This window comes from Vulpes vulpes, chromosome 8, assembly GCF_048418805.1.
Source record: "Vulpes vulpes isolate BD-2025 chromosome 8, VulVul3, whole genome shotgun sequence".
Lineage (NCBI taxonomy): Eukaryota > Metazoa > Chordata > Mammalia > Carnivora > Canidae > Vulpes > Vulpes vulpes.
The window spans coordinates 71,580,143-71,596,143 of record NC_132787.1 but is presented as its reverse complement, the minus strand read 5'-3'; the positions used below and the strand labels follow the sequence as shown (position 1 = coordinate 71,596,143).

At 39.7% G+C, this 16,001-nt stretch overlaps 1 protein-coding gene across 1 annotated transcript in view; it reads right to left on the bottom strand.

Annotated features, from left to right (window-relative positions):
- The window catches only part of DNAH6 (dynein axonemal heavy chain 6), a 233,817-nt gene that overhangs the window by 122,726 nt on the left and 95,090 nt on the right, over positions 1 to 16,001 (bottom strand). The window contains exons 31-35 of the mRNA XM_025994437.2: positions 14,259 to 14,426; positions 10,322 to 10,470; positions 8,876 to 8,983; positions 5,299 to 5,854; positions 4,382 to 4,504 (exon numbers count right to left, since the gene is read on the bottom strand). Of these exons, the coding sequence (XP_025850222.2) occupies positions 4,382 to 4,504; positions 5,299 to 5,854; positions 8,876 to 8,983; positions 10,322 to 10,470; positions 14,259 to 14,426 (1,104 nt within the window). The remainder of the gene's footprint in view (positions 1 to 4,381; positions 4,505 to 5,298; positions 5,855 to 8,875; positions 8,984 to 10,321; positions 10,471 to 14,258; positions 14,427 to 16,001) is intronic.

Here is a 16,001-nt window from a genome sequence, read left to right as displayed (position 1 = left end):
GTCCACTCTCACCACTGCTGTTCAACATAGTACTAGAAGTCCTAGCCTCAGCAATCAGGCAACAAAAAGACATAAAAGGCATTCAAATTGGCAAAGAAGAAGTCAAACTCTCCCTCTTCACCGATGACATGATACTCAACATAGAAAACCCAAAAGTCTCCACCCCAAGATTGCTAGAACTCATACAGCAATTAGGCAGTGTGGCAGGATACAAAATCAATGCCCAGAAGTCAGTGACATTTCTATACACTAACAATGAGACTGAAGAAAGAGAAATTAAGGAGTCAATCCCATTTACAATTGCACCCAAAAGCATAAGATACCTAGGAATAAACCTAACTAAAGAGGTAAAGGATCTATACCCTAAAAACTATAGAACACTTCTGAAACGAATTGAGGAAGACACAAAGAGATGGAAAAATACTCCATGCTCATGGATTGGCAGAATTAATATTGTGAAAATATCAATGTTACCCAGGGCAATTTACACGTTTAATGCAATCCCTATCAACCATGGACTTTCTTCAGAGAGTTAGAACAAATTATTTTAAGATTTGTGTGGAATCAGAAAAGATCCCGAATAGCCAGGGTAATTTTAAAAAAGAAAACCATAGCTGGGGGCATCACAATGCCAGATTTCAGGTTGTACTACACAGCTGTGGTCATCAAGACAGTGTGGTACTGGCACAAAAACAGACACATAGATCAATGGAATGGAATAGAGAACCCAGAAGTGGACCCTCAACTTTATGGTCAACTAATATTCGACAAAGGAGGAAAGACTATCCACTGGAAAAAAAGACGGTTTCTTCAATAAATGGTGCTGGGAAAATTGGACAGCCACGTGCAGAAGAATGAAACTAGACCATTCTCTTACACCAGACCCAAAGATAAACTCAAAATGGATGAAAGATCTAAATGTGAGACAAGATTCCTTCAAAATCCTAGAGGAGAACTCAGGCAACACCCTTTTGGAACTCGGCCACAGTAACTTCTTGCAAGATACATCCACGAAGGCAAGAGAAACAAAAGCAAAAATGAACTATTGGGACTTCATCAAGATAAGAAGCTTTTGCACAGCAAAGGATACAGTCAACAAAACTCAAAGACAACCTACAGGATGGGAGAAGATATTTGCAAATGACATATCAGATAAAGGGCTAGTTTCCAAGATCTATAAAGAACTTCTTAAACTCAACATCAAAGAAACAAACAATCCCATCATGAAATGGACAAAAGACATGAACGGAAATCTCACAGAGGAAGACATCGACATGGCCAACAAGCATTTCTCATGAGAAAATGCTCCACATCACTTGCCATCAGAGAAATACAAATCAAAACCACAATGAGATACCACCTCACACCAGTGAGAATGGGGAAAATTAACAAAGCAGGAAACAACAAATGTTGGAGAGGATGCAGAGAAAAGGGAACCCTCTTATACTGTTGGTGGGAATGTGAACTGGTGCAGCCACTCTGGAAAACTGTGTGGAGGTTCCTCAAAGAGTTAAAAATAGACCTGCCCTACGACCCAGCAATTGCACTGTTGGGGATTTACCCCAAAGATACAGATGCAATGAAACGCCGGGACACCTGCACCCCGATGTTTATGGCAGCAATGTCCACGATAGCCAAACTGTGGAAGGAGCCTCGGTGTCCATCGAAAGATGAATGGATAAAGAAGATGTGGTTTATGTATACAATGGAATATTACTCAGCCATTAGAAACGACAAATACCCACCATTTGCTTCGACGTGGATGGAACTGGAGGGTATTATGCTGAGTGAAATAAGTCAATCGGAGAAGGACAAACATTATATGGTCTCATTCATTTGGGGAATATAAATAATAGTGAAAGGGAATATGGGATCCCTGGGTGGCGCAGCGGTTTGGCGCCTGCCTTTGGCCCAGGGCGCGATCCTGGAGATTCGGGATCGAATCCCACATCAGGCTCCCGGTGCATGGAGCCTGCTTCTCCCTCTGCCTGTGTCTCTGCCTCTCTCTCTCACTGTGTTCCTATCATAAATAAATAATAATAAAAAAAAATTTTTAAAAAAAATAGTGAAAGGGAATAGAAGGGAAGGGAGGGGATCCCTGGGTGGCGCAGCGGTTTGGCGCCTGCCTTTGGCCCAGGGCGCGATCCTGGAGACCCAGGATCGAGTCCCACGTCGGGCTCCCGGTGCATGGAGCCTGCTTCTCCCTCTCCCTCTCCCTCTGCCTATGTCTCTGCCTCTCTCTCTCTCTCTCTCTCTCTGTGACTATCATAATTAAATAAAAAAAAAAAAAAAAAAAGAAGGGAAGGGAAAAGAAATGGGTAGGAAATATCAGAAAGGGAGACAGAACATGAAGACTCCTAACTCTGGGAAATGAACTAGGGGTGGTGGAGGGGGAGGAGGGCGGGAGGTGGGGGTGAATGGGTGACGGGCACTGAGGGGGGCACTTGATGGGATGAGCACTGGGTGTTATTCTGTATGTTGGCAAATTGAACACCAATAAAAAATAAATTTATTATAAAAAAAAGAACTTGAAAAACTCAAAAATAGGAAACAACACAATGAAAAATGAGCAAGATTTGAATAGGCACCTCACCAAAGGAGATATACAGATGATAAATAAGCATATGAAAAAACATTCATGATCACCTATTGGAGAAAGGCACATTAAAACAACAAGACATACCTATTTGAATGGTGAAAATCTAAAACACTAATATCACCAAATGCTGGTGAGGATGTGCAGCAAGAATTCTCATTCAAAATGGTATAGCACTTTGGAAGATGAACTGGCAGTTTCTAATAAAGCTAAATAAAATTTTATCATAAAATCCAGCAATCATACTCCTAGGTATTTTACCCAAGTGAATTGAAAACTTACATCTACACAAAAACAGATAAACATACAGATGTTTATAGGTTTCTTCATAATTGCCCAAACCTGGAAGCAATCAAGATGTCCTTCAGTAGATGAATGGATAGACTTAGTAAATCCATACAATGGAATATCATTCAGCACCAAAAAGAAATGAGCTATCAAGCCACAGAAAGACAGAGAGGAAACTTAGAAGCGTATTATTAAGTGAAAGAAGCCAATCTGAAAAAACTACATGACATTCTGAAAAAGGCAAAACTACGGAGACAATAAAAAGATCAATGGTTGCCAGGGGTTGGGAGGGGATATGGATGGATGTATGGGTACAGTACAGATTTTAAGTCAGTGAAACTATTATGTATAATTATATAAGAGTGGATACGTGACATTACATACTTGTCCAAACCCACAGAACTATACAACACAGAAAGTGAACACCAACATATACCATGCACTTTAGTTGATAATAATATATCAGTAATGTTTCATCAATTTTAACAAATCACTTTTAACAAATGTACCACACCAGTGCAGGATGTTAATAGGAAAAACTATATTTGGAGGAGGAGTATATATGATAACGCTCTGTACCTTCCATTAAACGTTTTTTATAAACCTAAGAGTGCTTTAAGTAACACAGCCTATTAATTTAAAAAGAAGAGTAAATTTGGGAAAGTTTAAAATCTTATGGTAGTTCATGATACATTGTCAATTCTGAGGATTATTTTCTTTGATAATGTACTCTGAAACTAGAACATATTATTGTTCAAATGTTGATGCCTAAGAATGAAAAAAATAATAATTTCCTGATTCATCTTTGGAGGAGGAGAGGCAGAAAAAAGATGGCTCTCTGGAGTGGGGGCTGGGATGGGATGCAACACCTCCAAAGCTCCCTTGTTAAGCTAAGGCAAAGAGAACTCTTGTTTTAGAATGCACAGGGTGCAGAAGGTGATATAGACCTGAGCTGTTCCATATAATAATGTGGCATGTTTTCTCTGAGGTAAAAACTCATCTTGGGCCAGAGACCTAAGATTGGGTGGGAGGTAAACTGGCTTTCCTTTCTCTCAGAGGTGATAGGGGCTCTACAATCTAAAAACAATGACAGTGCCTGGATTGAAATGTTCTTTTTCTGCCTTATGATTCCCTCATTGTCCCAAGCCTTCTGCAGAGTCTTTTAATGCCCCAGCCTGTGCTAGCTGTGTTTGGGGGACTTGAGGAAGCAGTTTGTATTTGTCCTGGAGAGGAACCAATCTGCAGAGAAGCCAGGGAGAGTGGGCAGGAATCAGTGCCTAGGCAGCCTGGCAGGCTGAGGTAAGAGATAATGACAGATTTGGGGAGGATATTAACATTTCTGGAGCATCTCAAGAATTCTTAGGGAGAGGCACTGGGTATAATGTTGGAATGTCCTCCATGAAGCACAATGAGATCTCTTAACTTACTGCAATTTGGGCACACCAGGGCCTCCATCTTGACAGATGGATATATTGTGGAGTATCTGGTTGTCCTTACTTTTTTAGAAATACTCTTCATCCACGTTTTAACATAAGGCATCCATTTCAGTTCTTCAGGATCCACGAACACCATTCCGCATCGACTGACTGTTGCTGGAGAGGCAACCCTTAGATCTTGCACCTAAAATCCAAGGAAGTGGAACAAAAAGTAGTTAATTATATTTCCTGATTCTTCCACCTTCAATGTTCATGGATCACATGTTTAAACTTAACACTGAAAGCTTTGTATACAGGAGAGACAGCCTTAAGTAATCAAAAATGGAGGAGGAAAGGTAAGTGAGGCATAAGGTGAAAAACCCCACACAAATATAAGAGGATAATGTTAAATAAATCCTTATGGGAAGGTAGAAGTATTTCTTTTTTCCCCTCTTTGCTTTTCACTTCTTTACGTTTTCATTCTTATATCTCATACATAGCTGAATGCCTAGCACTTAGTAGGTATTTGATCCATGTTTGGTGAATGGGTACAGCAGGGTGGTAGCTTCCAGAATATTTTACAGCTCTATTAGGTCCATATTCCTCTTCCAATCCCTTCACCAATATTTATGCCACAGAGGGATAATTTATTAACAGTAAATATAACTTTTTTTTTCTTAGAAAGTATTTCAAATTATGTAACATCATCAAGCTATATATTAATTATTTCCAAAAGAAAGGAAACAAGTGCTAAGGAAGATTTATTTTACTTCTTGTTTAGAGAGAAACAGGAATATCTAAGAGTCTTTGGTTCTCAGGATACACACTCTATTATAAAAGGACAATTTGATAAGTATGTAAACAATTTAGTATATAAACAAAACACCATGGTAGGCCTTACAGATAGTAAATGATATATCAACAAGAAAAAAATTGATGATGGCATGCCAATCTAATGAATGATTTTATGCCACTGTAAGGCATATAATATATATTTACCTCAAAAAGCATGTGGATTTGAGGTGTGAGTTTGATCCTCTCACTGTTAGCCAGACAGAGCATCTTGTTATCATCCAATACTGTATTCATATTTTCAATCCAAAGAGCATCCACGGGCCCATCACTGATGATCCATTTATGGTCTTCTGAAGTGTCATTCACAGCTGCTCGGACACTTAGTGCCATCAAACCATCTTTCCACTCCAAGGTTATGTTGTTAACTTCACCATATAATTCACCCATTGTAATTGATTTAGGATTAAGAACGTATGTTTTAACTGGTTGGTAAAAGGGATCGTCTACACCAAGTTTATGCAAATTCCCTAAAGTTTCTGCTAGTATTTGGTAAACTGTGGTCTTGCCACCTCCTGTTGGCCCAACTAACATCACACCGTGTCTTACCAGCATAGTTTCATAAAACTGTATTACTTTTTTAACCATACATGTCTCAGGCTGAAGATTCTTTTTACTCATGACATCTATAATTGTTGACTGCAATATACCATAATCATGTTCTGGAATTTGGACTCCAGGAAAAAGATCAGATATGATTCCACTGGAAAAACAAAAATAAAACCATCAGTTATTGATATTTCCCAATTTGTTACAATTAATTTATTACAATCATTGATTACATTGAATCTTCTTTTTCTCCTTGATCTTTTCTTCTGAACATGAACAGTTCTAGTCTGTCCAATGTGTTATACCAGAATCTAATATTTCTCTGATATTGTATATGATTCTTTTTGTTTCTTGTACAGTACACCAATGTTCTTAAGTACATTGGGAGCTTCTTGAGGTAAGGAATATTTCTTATGTGTTTGTATTGTCCATAGTACATGGCATAGTACCAAACATAGAAAATTATGAATTTATCAATTTATTTTAAAAATTTTATTTATATCTCAATTTCTTCCAAAAGCATTTATGCATGCTTATAACTGAATGGGCATTTAGAAAACTAAGATGGGAATAGAAATAGAAATTAGTAGTAGGTTAAAAAAAAGGGAGTAAAGGGAAAGTTAACTCTGTGAGAAGCAGATAATATGAGATATTTCTATGGGTAAAAAAGAAGCTAAATTCTTACCTCATACTATATACACAAATATATTTGAAATGCAGTAAAGAGTTTAGTATGAAATGACAACAAAAATACTAGATGAAAATGTAAGAGATGTATTTTGCAACACTATGGTTAAGAAGGACTTTCAATTTATTTTATTTTATTTAAAATTTTTAAAAGATTTTATTTATTCATGAGAGACACAAAGAGAGAGAGAGAGAGAGAAAGAGAGGCAGAGGGAGAAGCAGGCTCCATGTAGGGAGCCCGACGTGGGACTCGATCCTGGGTCTCCAAGATCAGGCCCCAGGCTGAAGGCTACGCTAAACCACTGAGCCACCTGGGCTGCTCTATTTTATTTAAATTTTTTAAAAATTTAAAATCTCGTTAACATACAGTATAATATTGGTTCCTGAGTAGAATTCAGTGATTCATCACTTACATACAACACCCAGTGCTCATTATAACAAGCACCCACCCTCCATCTAGCCAAGGTCTTTCTAAGGAAGATAAGAAATCTACAACTATTATTTTTAAAGTTGGTAAAGTGACAAACAAGCAAAAACCCATAAACTTGTGTGAGATAAAAGGTTTTAACTATAAACTTAAAGAATGATAGACTTAGAAAAGTATTTCCAATTTATATACCACATGAAGTTTATGATTTCTTACAAATCAATAAAAAAGAGCACAATAGAAATATGCTCTAAAAATAAATGTAAATGACTAATGGACACAAGAAATAATGCTCTATGGCATTAAAAATTAAAGAAATGCATATTAAAATAGTGTACAACTTTTGGTCACTCTCTAAAATATTTAAAAGGAAACAGGTATTGTCATAAAATCATTTGTATAAATGTAAATATCTTTGGACAATGCTTTAATAGAATCTATCTAAATTAAAAATACTCATACTCTGTAAAACCTAGGAAACTGGGATGCCTGGGTGGCTCAGAGGTTTAGCGCTGCCTTCAGCCCAGGGCGTGATCCTGGAGACCCAGGATCGAGTCCCATGTCAGGCTCCCTGCATGGAGCCTGCTTCTCCCGCTACCTGTGTCTTTGCCTCTCTCTCTCTCCCTCTCTCTCTCTCTCTCTCCCTCTCTCTTTCTCTCTCTGTGTCTCTCATGAATAAATACATAAAATCTTAAAAAAATTAAACCCAGGAAACTTACGTACTAGAATATCACTTTATAGAAGTATCATAGGTGTGCAAAGATAAAGGTGTAGGAATTTTCATCATTGTGTTTTGCCAAAAGACAGTAGACATGTTCTGGAAATGAGAAGATCTGACAGGACAAAAGCAAAGGAAACTTCAACACCATCATAAGTGGGCATCCCAGGATGATCAATGTGTAACAGATAATGGGCAAACAATCCAGATTAGAGCAGAAGAACAGAGGGCTCCAAAAAGACAAATTTGCTAGAATGTCTTATATAATTAAAGGGGTTTTAAAAATTTATTTTGTTTTATTTTTTAAAGATTTTATTTATTTATTCATTAGAGAGAGAGAGAGAGAGGGAAGCAGAGACACAGGCAGTGGGAGAAGCAGGCTCCATGCAGGGAGCCTGATGTGGGACTTGATCCCAGGACTCCAGGATCACACCCTGAGCCAAAGATAGGCACCAAACCACTGAGCCAGGGATCCCCCAGGTTTTTTTTTTTAAAGGAGGTTTACACATACTCTGGCAGAATTTGGAAATAAATTATTAATAAATTTATAGGAAAGTAGGTAAAGGATTAAAAAATAAAAACTAAGACAACAAATGCAGGGAAAAGAAAATAAAACAAGGGAAACGTAGCTCAGCTGTGGATACTGTTTATAAAGCTGTAATAAATTATGGAAACCTGGACATTTAGCTCCAGTTAGACTGCAATATAACCACAGGGAGGGTAAGAGGACGGGAAGAAGTGCATGTGCATATCCTCATCTTCCATTTACTAACTCTATAGCACATATCTAAAACTGAAAAATAAAAAAATAGCATAAATACAGTAATAAAAATATGTAGGGAAATAACAACAAAATAAAGAAACAAAAGAATTGAAAAATGAGTGCCTTTGGGAATTGGGAGTTGGTGAAGGGCATGGAGCTACTGTTTCTCATGAGACTAATTTATGATACTTTTTACAACTATATACATGTACGACCTCGATAAACATAAAATTCAATAGTAAAAGTAGAAGAAGATAAAAGCCATCACATTTATGTTATGCCCCAAGTCCGATTTTTGGGGGATCAGGAATTTCTCTTAGGTCAGAACTTATAATCAAATGCTAATTTGTATAACACACATCCTAGTGACCAATATTTTGAAAAAGAAAAAAGAAATGACTGATTGATGCTTAAATTTTAGGTTCTTTATTTTAAACTAGTATTTTTTAAACTGTAATAAATTTCTCCAGAAAAGATGAGCACATTATTATCTTGTAAGACACAGACATAACTGAAGAGAAGACTACCCTTTACCTCTACATGGCAGCTATGCTTTATTCTGTAACATCTAGAAATTTACCTGAACAGAAGAGCGTCATCTGTTAGAAATTTTGGCAAATTGGAGTCTCGTAAAGCTCTTATCAACACCACATCTTCACTGAGGTCTGGATTCTCCCTTTTTAAAGACCTAAATTTAAACGTATAATTTAGATGATGTTCCAAGGACCTAATACTACTGAGCATGATTTTCCTAGCCAGTAGGTTAGGGATTCTATTTGCAAAAAGCTGTGGAAGGCACCCCTCTGCGGATTCCAGTTAGAAGGGGAGAATTGTTTTTCCTTGCATACCCATTGTCCATTTCCATCAGAGCACAAGGACAGATAAGGCACTGGCTACATGGCTTTGAGAAGAATGGCAAAGGTATTTCCTTGACCTCCCTGCATCAATCCAGACTTTATCCAACCTGAATTTGCAGTTTCTCGAATGCACCATAATGATTCACATTCCTGCAACTTTCTTTTCTCTCAGCCCAGAAAGTCCTGCTTTGCTTCGATTTCTCCTTCAAAACCCAGCCCAGTTACTCTCTCCTCCAGAAAGTTCCTCTATTGCCCTCCTCAGCGAACCTCAGGCACAGCCCTATAATGGTTGCCCCCATGCACTGTGTCCTAGGTGACTGCTCCCATGTCTGTCTTGTCCACTGGCATGTGGTCGTGTTTCTGGAGTATAAGTATATCCAAACTCTTTAGTATCCTTGGTCTTTACATGGCAGTCCTGTAAAGGGGAAAACTACTGTAGCTGGGAGGTTGAAAGAAAGAACAGAGAAGGGCAGGGAGATTTGCTCAGAGCCCTGGGATACAGGGGCCTGACAGAAAAGGCCCTGGATTGTGGATCCCAGACCAGTGAGTCATGGCCTAGGAAAAAGGACTAGAGAGACTCTGGATAAAGTGGGGGTCCAGAGGTAGGAGTTTCAGGAAGTTATAGAGAGAGAAGTTGGGACATGAAGACACTAGAAAGCTGCTTTACTAAAAATTACAAAGCAGCTCAGTGTTGGACCATACTGTAAAGGCAGAAATGGAGCCTAGGATGTAAGACTGGACTGAGGGCAGAAGGAGGACACTGAAGTTTCTCTCAGCACTTCTTTGGTCTTTGTCAGGTGATATGTATGACTTAAATTTACTGTATGTGCATAACAAATGGTGCCTTTTAAGTCTACTCATCCTACCTACGATAATAAAGGCTTTTAAGTACACTAAACCCAACCTTTGTGATGGGTTCAGGGGAAATGAAAGCTAGCCGAAGCCCAGGGTGGAGACTCAGGTTCAGTGTGGGGCCAACCAGAACTTCTGTGCAATGAGAAGAGATGCCCCATTTGACTGTGGCATGGGGAGTGTAAGGCAAAATGATGATGGTAGCAGCTAACATTTATAGTCCATTTCTATGTCACTTTAAGAGCCGTGTGTAAATTAGTCGTTTAATGCTTTGATTACGTGTTAGAATTTCATTCTTGACCACTTTGGCTTCTTACCCAGCCATGACCAGTACAGACTTTACAGCTCTCATGCCAAAGTCGTAGTGATCCTGCTGAGAGAGCTGTTCACTGCAGAGTTTATACATCTGAGTCATTTTTCTTGCTAATATTTTACTGGATTCAAATCCTTCAGAATATAGAATTACCTAGAATGAAAAAGTACAATGCAGTGCTTCTTATACTGTATTGATGGCAACATATTAGCATAATACCAATGTATTCAAAATCTACTTTAGGCATTTTACCTCTCCAAGTTGTTATATCATTTAAGATTGAAAGGAAAAGGATTTTCTGTGTTACAAGAAGGTGGAAGGTGGAATGTTATACAGCGATGGTTGAGCAGTGATTCTGCTTTCTTTCTATAGATGAGATGTGGCCTTGGTGACATTTAGTTCAAGGAGCAGTAGAGCCTTCTGTTAGAAAACATTCACATTATGAAGGTTGGATGGTGTTGTAAGGTATGAATACAAAAGCAAGACTTGAGTTTCTCTCATCTTACAGGAACACCACCCTGTGGACAGAATCAGTGATAGCTGGGTGCTCCCTTAGAGCTCCCTGAGTATTGAGGCAACCTACACAGATTTGTACCCTTCCTCTGCCCTAGAAGGTTATCTTCCTTCTGATAAGTTTCTGCATTCTTGGCTAAATAAATTGGTTGATGACAGTGGAGGTGAGTGTGGATCTTTTCTTCAATCCATAACCTATTCAAGTCACTGCAGTTAGCCTCAGAATCAGGATTTGAAATGATGTAAATGTTTCTTACTGATGCCTGTTTGTTTATTGCTCTATTGTTACGGGATTTTTGTCCCCTAATTGCCCAAAGTTCTTGGTTGCTGCCTCAGAGAATTAAGAGGGGACCAGACAAGGAATGGTGGGCACCAAAGCAAAGTTTATTGAGCAAGATTATAAAGCTCCTAGAGAGGGAGAAGGGCCTGAATAGGTTGCCCTTGGAGTTTCTAAGCTTAGGGGTTTTTATAAACTCTTTTGTGGAAAAAAAAGTTTTGTGGAACTATCTTAAGCAATCAGGGTGTGATGAGTCATGCCAATCAGGGCTTTGGTCATGTATCTGTCTACTTATTAGGCTAATGCCTCTATGGTGATGGTCTTTTTTTGCTGGCATCTGGGGACTTAGGTCTTAACTGCCCCTTGCCTATGATATTAGCAAATGCTTTTGTTGGGGTGCTTAAGTGGCTCAGTCAGTTATGCGTCTGCCTTCTGCTCAGGTTATGATCCCAGGATCCTGGGATCAAGCCCTTCTTTGTGTTCCCTACTCAGCAGGGAGTTTGTTCCTCCCTCTCCCTCTGCCCCTCACTCCTGCTCATGCTCTCTCTCTCTCTCAAATAAATAAATAAATAGAATCTTAAAAACAAAAACAAGTGCTTTTGTGGTTGTCTTATTTTAGGATGTTTTGCAGAAGTCATTTCTGCAAAGGCTGCAAAGCAGAACACTAGTATGGTCCTATCTAAGCTGCAAAACAGGATGTCAGTGCTGTTTCATTTTAGTTGTTTTGACTCCATATTTTCCTGTTGGGGACCCTGCCCGGACTATGTAACTGTCTAACTAACTCCTAACACTATCACTAAAAATTAGCACAATGCTCTGCACATTGCAGGTAATTAAAAATATTTACTATGGACAGACCCCAATTCATTCAGTCTTTAACAACAATGCTAATAGCACTCAGAAACTGTTTTTTGAAATTTCCCCAATTGATCATTAAGTAATATAACAACAAGACAAAGGATGAGATATGAATAAAATTTTGGACTGAGTTCTAAATCTGGTTTTCTTCCTACCAGCTTTGGACAATGAACAAATAATTTATTATTCCTGTCCACAGAGGGTCTAGAGGGAAAACACCACCTGTCTTAACTGCTCTTCACACCACCATGCCCACAAAGGGTGCTGGAAGACCCATGAGATGCTCTAAGTATTATACCAATAAAAGTTATAGGATTTGGTACAGTCCATTCCATTCTTAGGTAATTTCTTTTATTTCTTGTAGAAGAATAAATTAGCATTATTAAAGACATTTATTAGCCACAGGAATAATCTATACTTTCTGAGCAATTTCATTCTAATGCCAGGGACTGCATCAGATTCCACAGGTTAAAGGCTCAGTCCTACAAGACTGCTTCCCATCCCCCACTTCAGATGTCGGTCACAAGTCTGGGCTGTTATCTGTTTCTGACTGCTACAGATTAGAGGTTCCAACTGATGTGGGAAACAAAGGCAGAAGAAAAATTATTAAATATCCTTATTACTTACAGACAAGGTCACAGTGACGTTTCTCTAAGGACTCAACTGTCTGGACATTGATACTTTGCTAAGGGCAAAAGGTAATCTTAGCCTGACACCCTGAATCCTGTAAATCTATTTTAATGTATAAAAATCCCTTTGGAAACTTCCTTTATTTCTAACCCCCAAGATACATATTGGCAGTCATCCTCCAAGCATATGACCCATCCATATATCATCTCAAGGGTCTGTCTCATGACTAAGGTTTTATTAGATGGTAATAAATGACCTTTTCCTAACAATAACTAGCCCCCTCAAGGTCCTGGGAACCTTGTTTCCAAAATTCCTTAGAGACTTAACACTGTCCGTAACCGCCTTCCAACTTGAAAGTCTATAATGAGCCACTCCTCATGATCCCAGTGCAACTATTTCTGCCCACGTGTCCTGTCCCTGTGCTTTACTAAAACCACCTTTTTGCACCAAAGATGTCTCAAGAATTCTTTCTTGGCCATCAGCCTTGAACCCTAATGTCTTTCCTACATCACAATGACCTCCTGCTTAGGTTCTTTTAAGTTGCTAGAGCAGCTCACAAAACTCGGGAAAACACAAGTATTAGTTTATTGAAGATAAAGGATATGAATCAACAGACAGATGGAAAAGAATGCATAGGGCAAGGTATGGGGACAGGGCTTGGAGCTTCCATGCCCTCTTCAGGCACACCGCTCTTCCCAGTCTCCAAGTGTTCACCAACCCATAAACTCTCTAAACCCAGTCCTTTTGGGTTTTTATGGAGGCTTCATTACAAGTTCATGATTGACTGATAATTGGCTTTTGGCTGATCCAACCTCCAGCTCCTATCTCCTGTCCAGAGGGCAGACATGGGATTGAAGGTTCCCCTGTAATCACAGGGTTGGTTCTCCGCGCAACCAGCCTCCCCTCCATCCTTAGGTTACCTAAGGGCTTTCTAAAAAGCATCGCATAACATAACAAAAGACACTTTAACCACCTGATCACAGAGAATTTCAAGGTTTGTAGGAGCTGTAAACCAGAAACTGTGGATCAAGACCAAATACGTATGGAAATCTATTTGGATCGAGTGACCAAATATCTATTTCCTATAAATCACAATATTGCAATAGAATTTTTAGAATGCATTCAGACATTTTGATTTTGGGGTGGATTTTATTTATTTGAGGGGGAGAGAGAGAGAGAGTGAGACAGAGAGTGAGACACAGAGAGAGAGAGGACAATCAGGGGCAGAGGGAAAGGGAGAAATAGACTCTTCACTGAGCAGGTAACCCCACACAGGGCTGGATCCCAGGACCCCAAGATCATGACCTGGGCTGAAGGCAGATACTTAACCAACTGAGCCACTCAGTTGTCCCCAGACATTTTAATTCTTAGAAATGAATAAACGCCAATGAACTGGTTAATTAAATTAACTGATTCATTCCAGTCTAAGGGGCCTACTATCTTCCATATACCATTCTGGGCAGGAGGGATATAGCAATTATACACACATGCACACACATCAAAACATTGTAAGTGATAACAATCATATTTACACTGAAGAGCAAACGATAATGTGTAACTTGTGCCAGGGCACAATCCTAAAGGAAACTTTCCATTTCAATAGAATCAAATGGTAAATAAAAAACATGCTTAAATTTTTCCTGCTTTATAACATGAAGCTCACCTCTGCAATCAAAGCGTAATTTGGAACCATCATTGCAAAGGGTCTAAACAGGGCTTTCAAATTATCTGGCAATTCGGTTCTGCCTGCGTATCCAGGATTCATTGTGATAAAGGCTGCACAGGTCATGACCAACTTTATTTCCCGTCCCTCAAACATGAATCTAGACAGCTGTTTAAAGGAAAGAGAAACTATAAGTTAACACTTCTCCAAACATTTAGAAATTCTTTCACATAAACACCACTTGAGTACAAGCCTTGTGTATGGAACATTCAAGCAAAGACCATCAGCCTAGTGAATCCTGCTGTTGGACAACAGGGAATGTTTCCCTCCCGATTCTGTTCTACCCACTCTCAATCTCTTCTGGGCTCAGTATTTCCTGCTTTCTGCCTCCCTGCCCCCTGCTTTGCCCGAATTGTCTCTTCCTTTCTGGCCCAGTCCTGTTAATATTTTAGGCCTCTCAACCTCTTGCTGAGACTCCTCAATTCAAGATAGATTTAATGGCCCTGAAACCTTCTACCCTACTTTCTGGTATTCCCTAAGAAATTCCAATGGGATCTTAGCCCTTGGGTGTTGGAGGCCCCACTGTTACTGTTGCCCCACCCTTGACTCTCATTCAAAAGGAACACCCGTTGAGCATCTGTTACAGTTGAGGCATGGGGTCAGGTGTGGAGGTGGAGAGCTGAGGGAGACTCACTCCTGGGGCCCCGAGAAGCTCCCAGGCCTGCAGTGTGGAGTCAGATGTGGAACCTGTGGTCATGTAGAACAATAGACGCTCCACTGGATGTGTGTGCGAAGTCCACAGGAGGAACAGGAATGCCTACTGGGGGACTGAAGAATGAAGAAGGGCATTTCACATGGATAAGCAGAGGCAGCCATCTGGTCACAGGGAGCAGTGCATGTTCAGGAAATGAACAGCCATTCACTAAGGGTAAAGTTCCAAGAGGAAAGTGTAGCTAGGCTGAGGCCTGAGCATCAGAAGTCCTGCACACTGGGATAAGGAATTTAGATTTTGTTCTGTAGGTGGAGGGAAGCATAGAATTTTGGGCAGAGTGATAGTATCAAAGGTGGCAGTGGAGAGGCTGGACAAACTATAGACCGGGGGACCAGTAAGGAATTATTATTGAACAAATGACAAGACCAGGAATCACGGAGTTACAATTAGGAATGAGAGGCATATAGCAGATAACATTAAATGGACTTGATAACAGCACAGATTCTGGGATTGATGGTAATAGGGGGAAAATCCAAGGTGAATTCCAGGTTTCTAGCTGGGCCACATGAGGAGGGCACTATTAACAGACACAAAGAATACAGGGGAAGACTAGGAGATGTGCCATAGTTCAGAGGAGAAAATGCTGGGCAGTATAATGGAGACCAGTCCTGCTGCCACTGAATGGTTGTTTGTGCTATTCAAGCCTGTTAGTTTCTGTGCACTAGCTTTTTCATCTGTTCCAGGGGATTGATTCTCCTCCAACTATCTCAGATGTCTTCCTCCCTTCCTTTTATCTCTCATTGTTGCCCTCTGGTCAGCAATGCTTCCATCCTGCCTCCACTCTCATTGGTCCTTCTTTCTTACTTCCTGTGCTTTGCTCTCAGCTAAAGGCTCAGCAAGGTGACAGTGACTTATGAGTTATGCTCTATCTGGAGGTCCCTGCATTTAATACAGGCCTCCTCTGAAGGTGTGGGAGGCAGAAGAGTGTGTAGTTGAAGGAGCTCAGACTTTAGGGTCATACAGATTTAGGT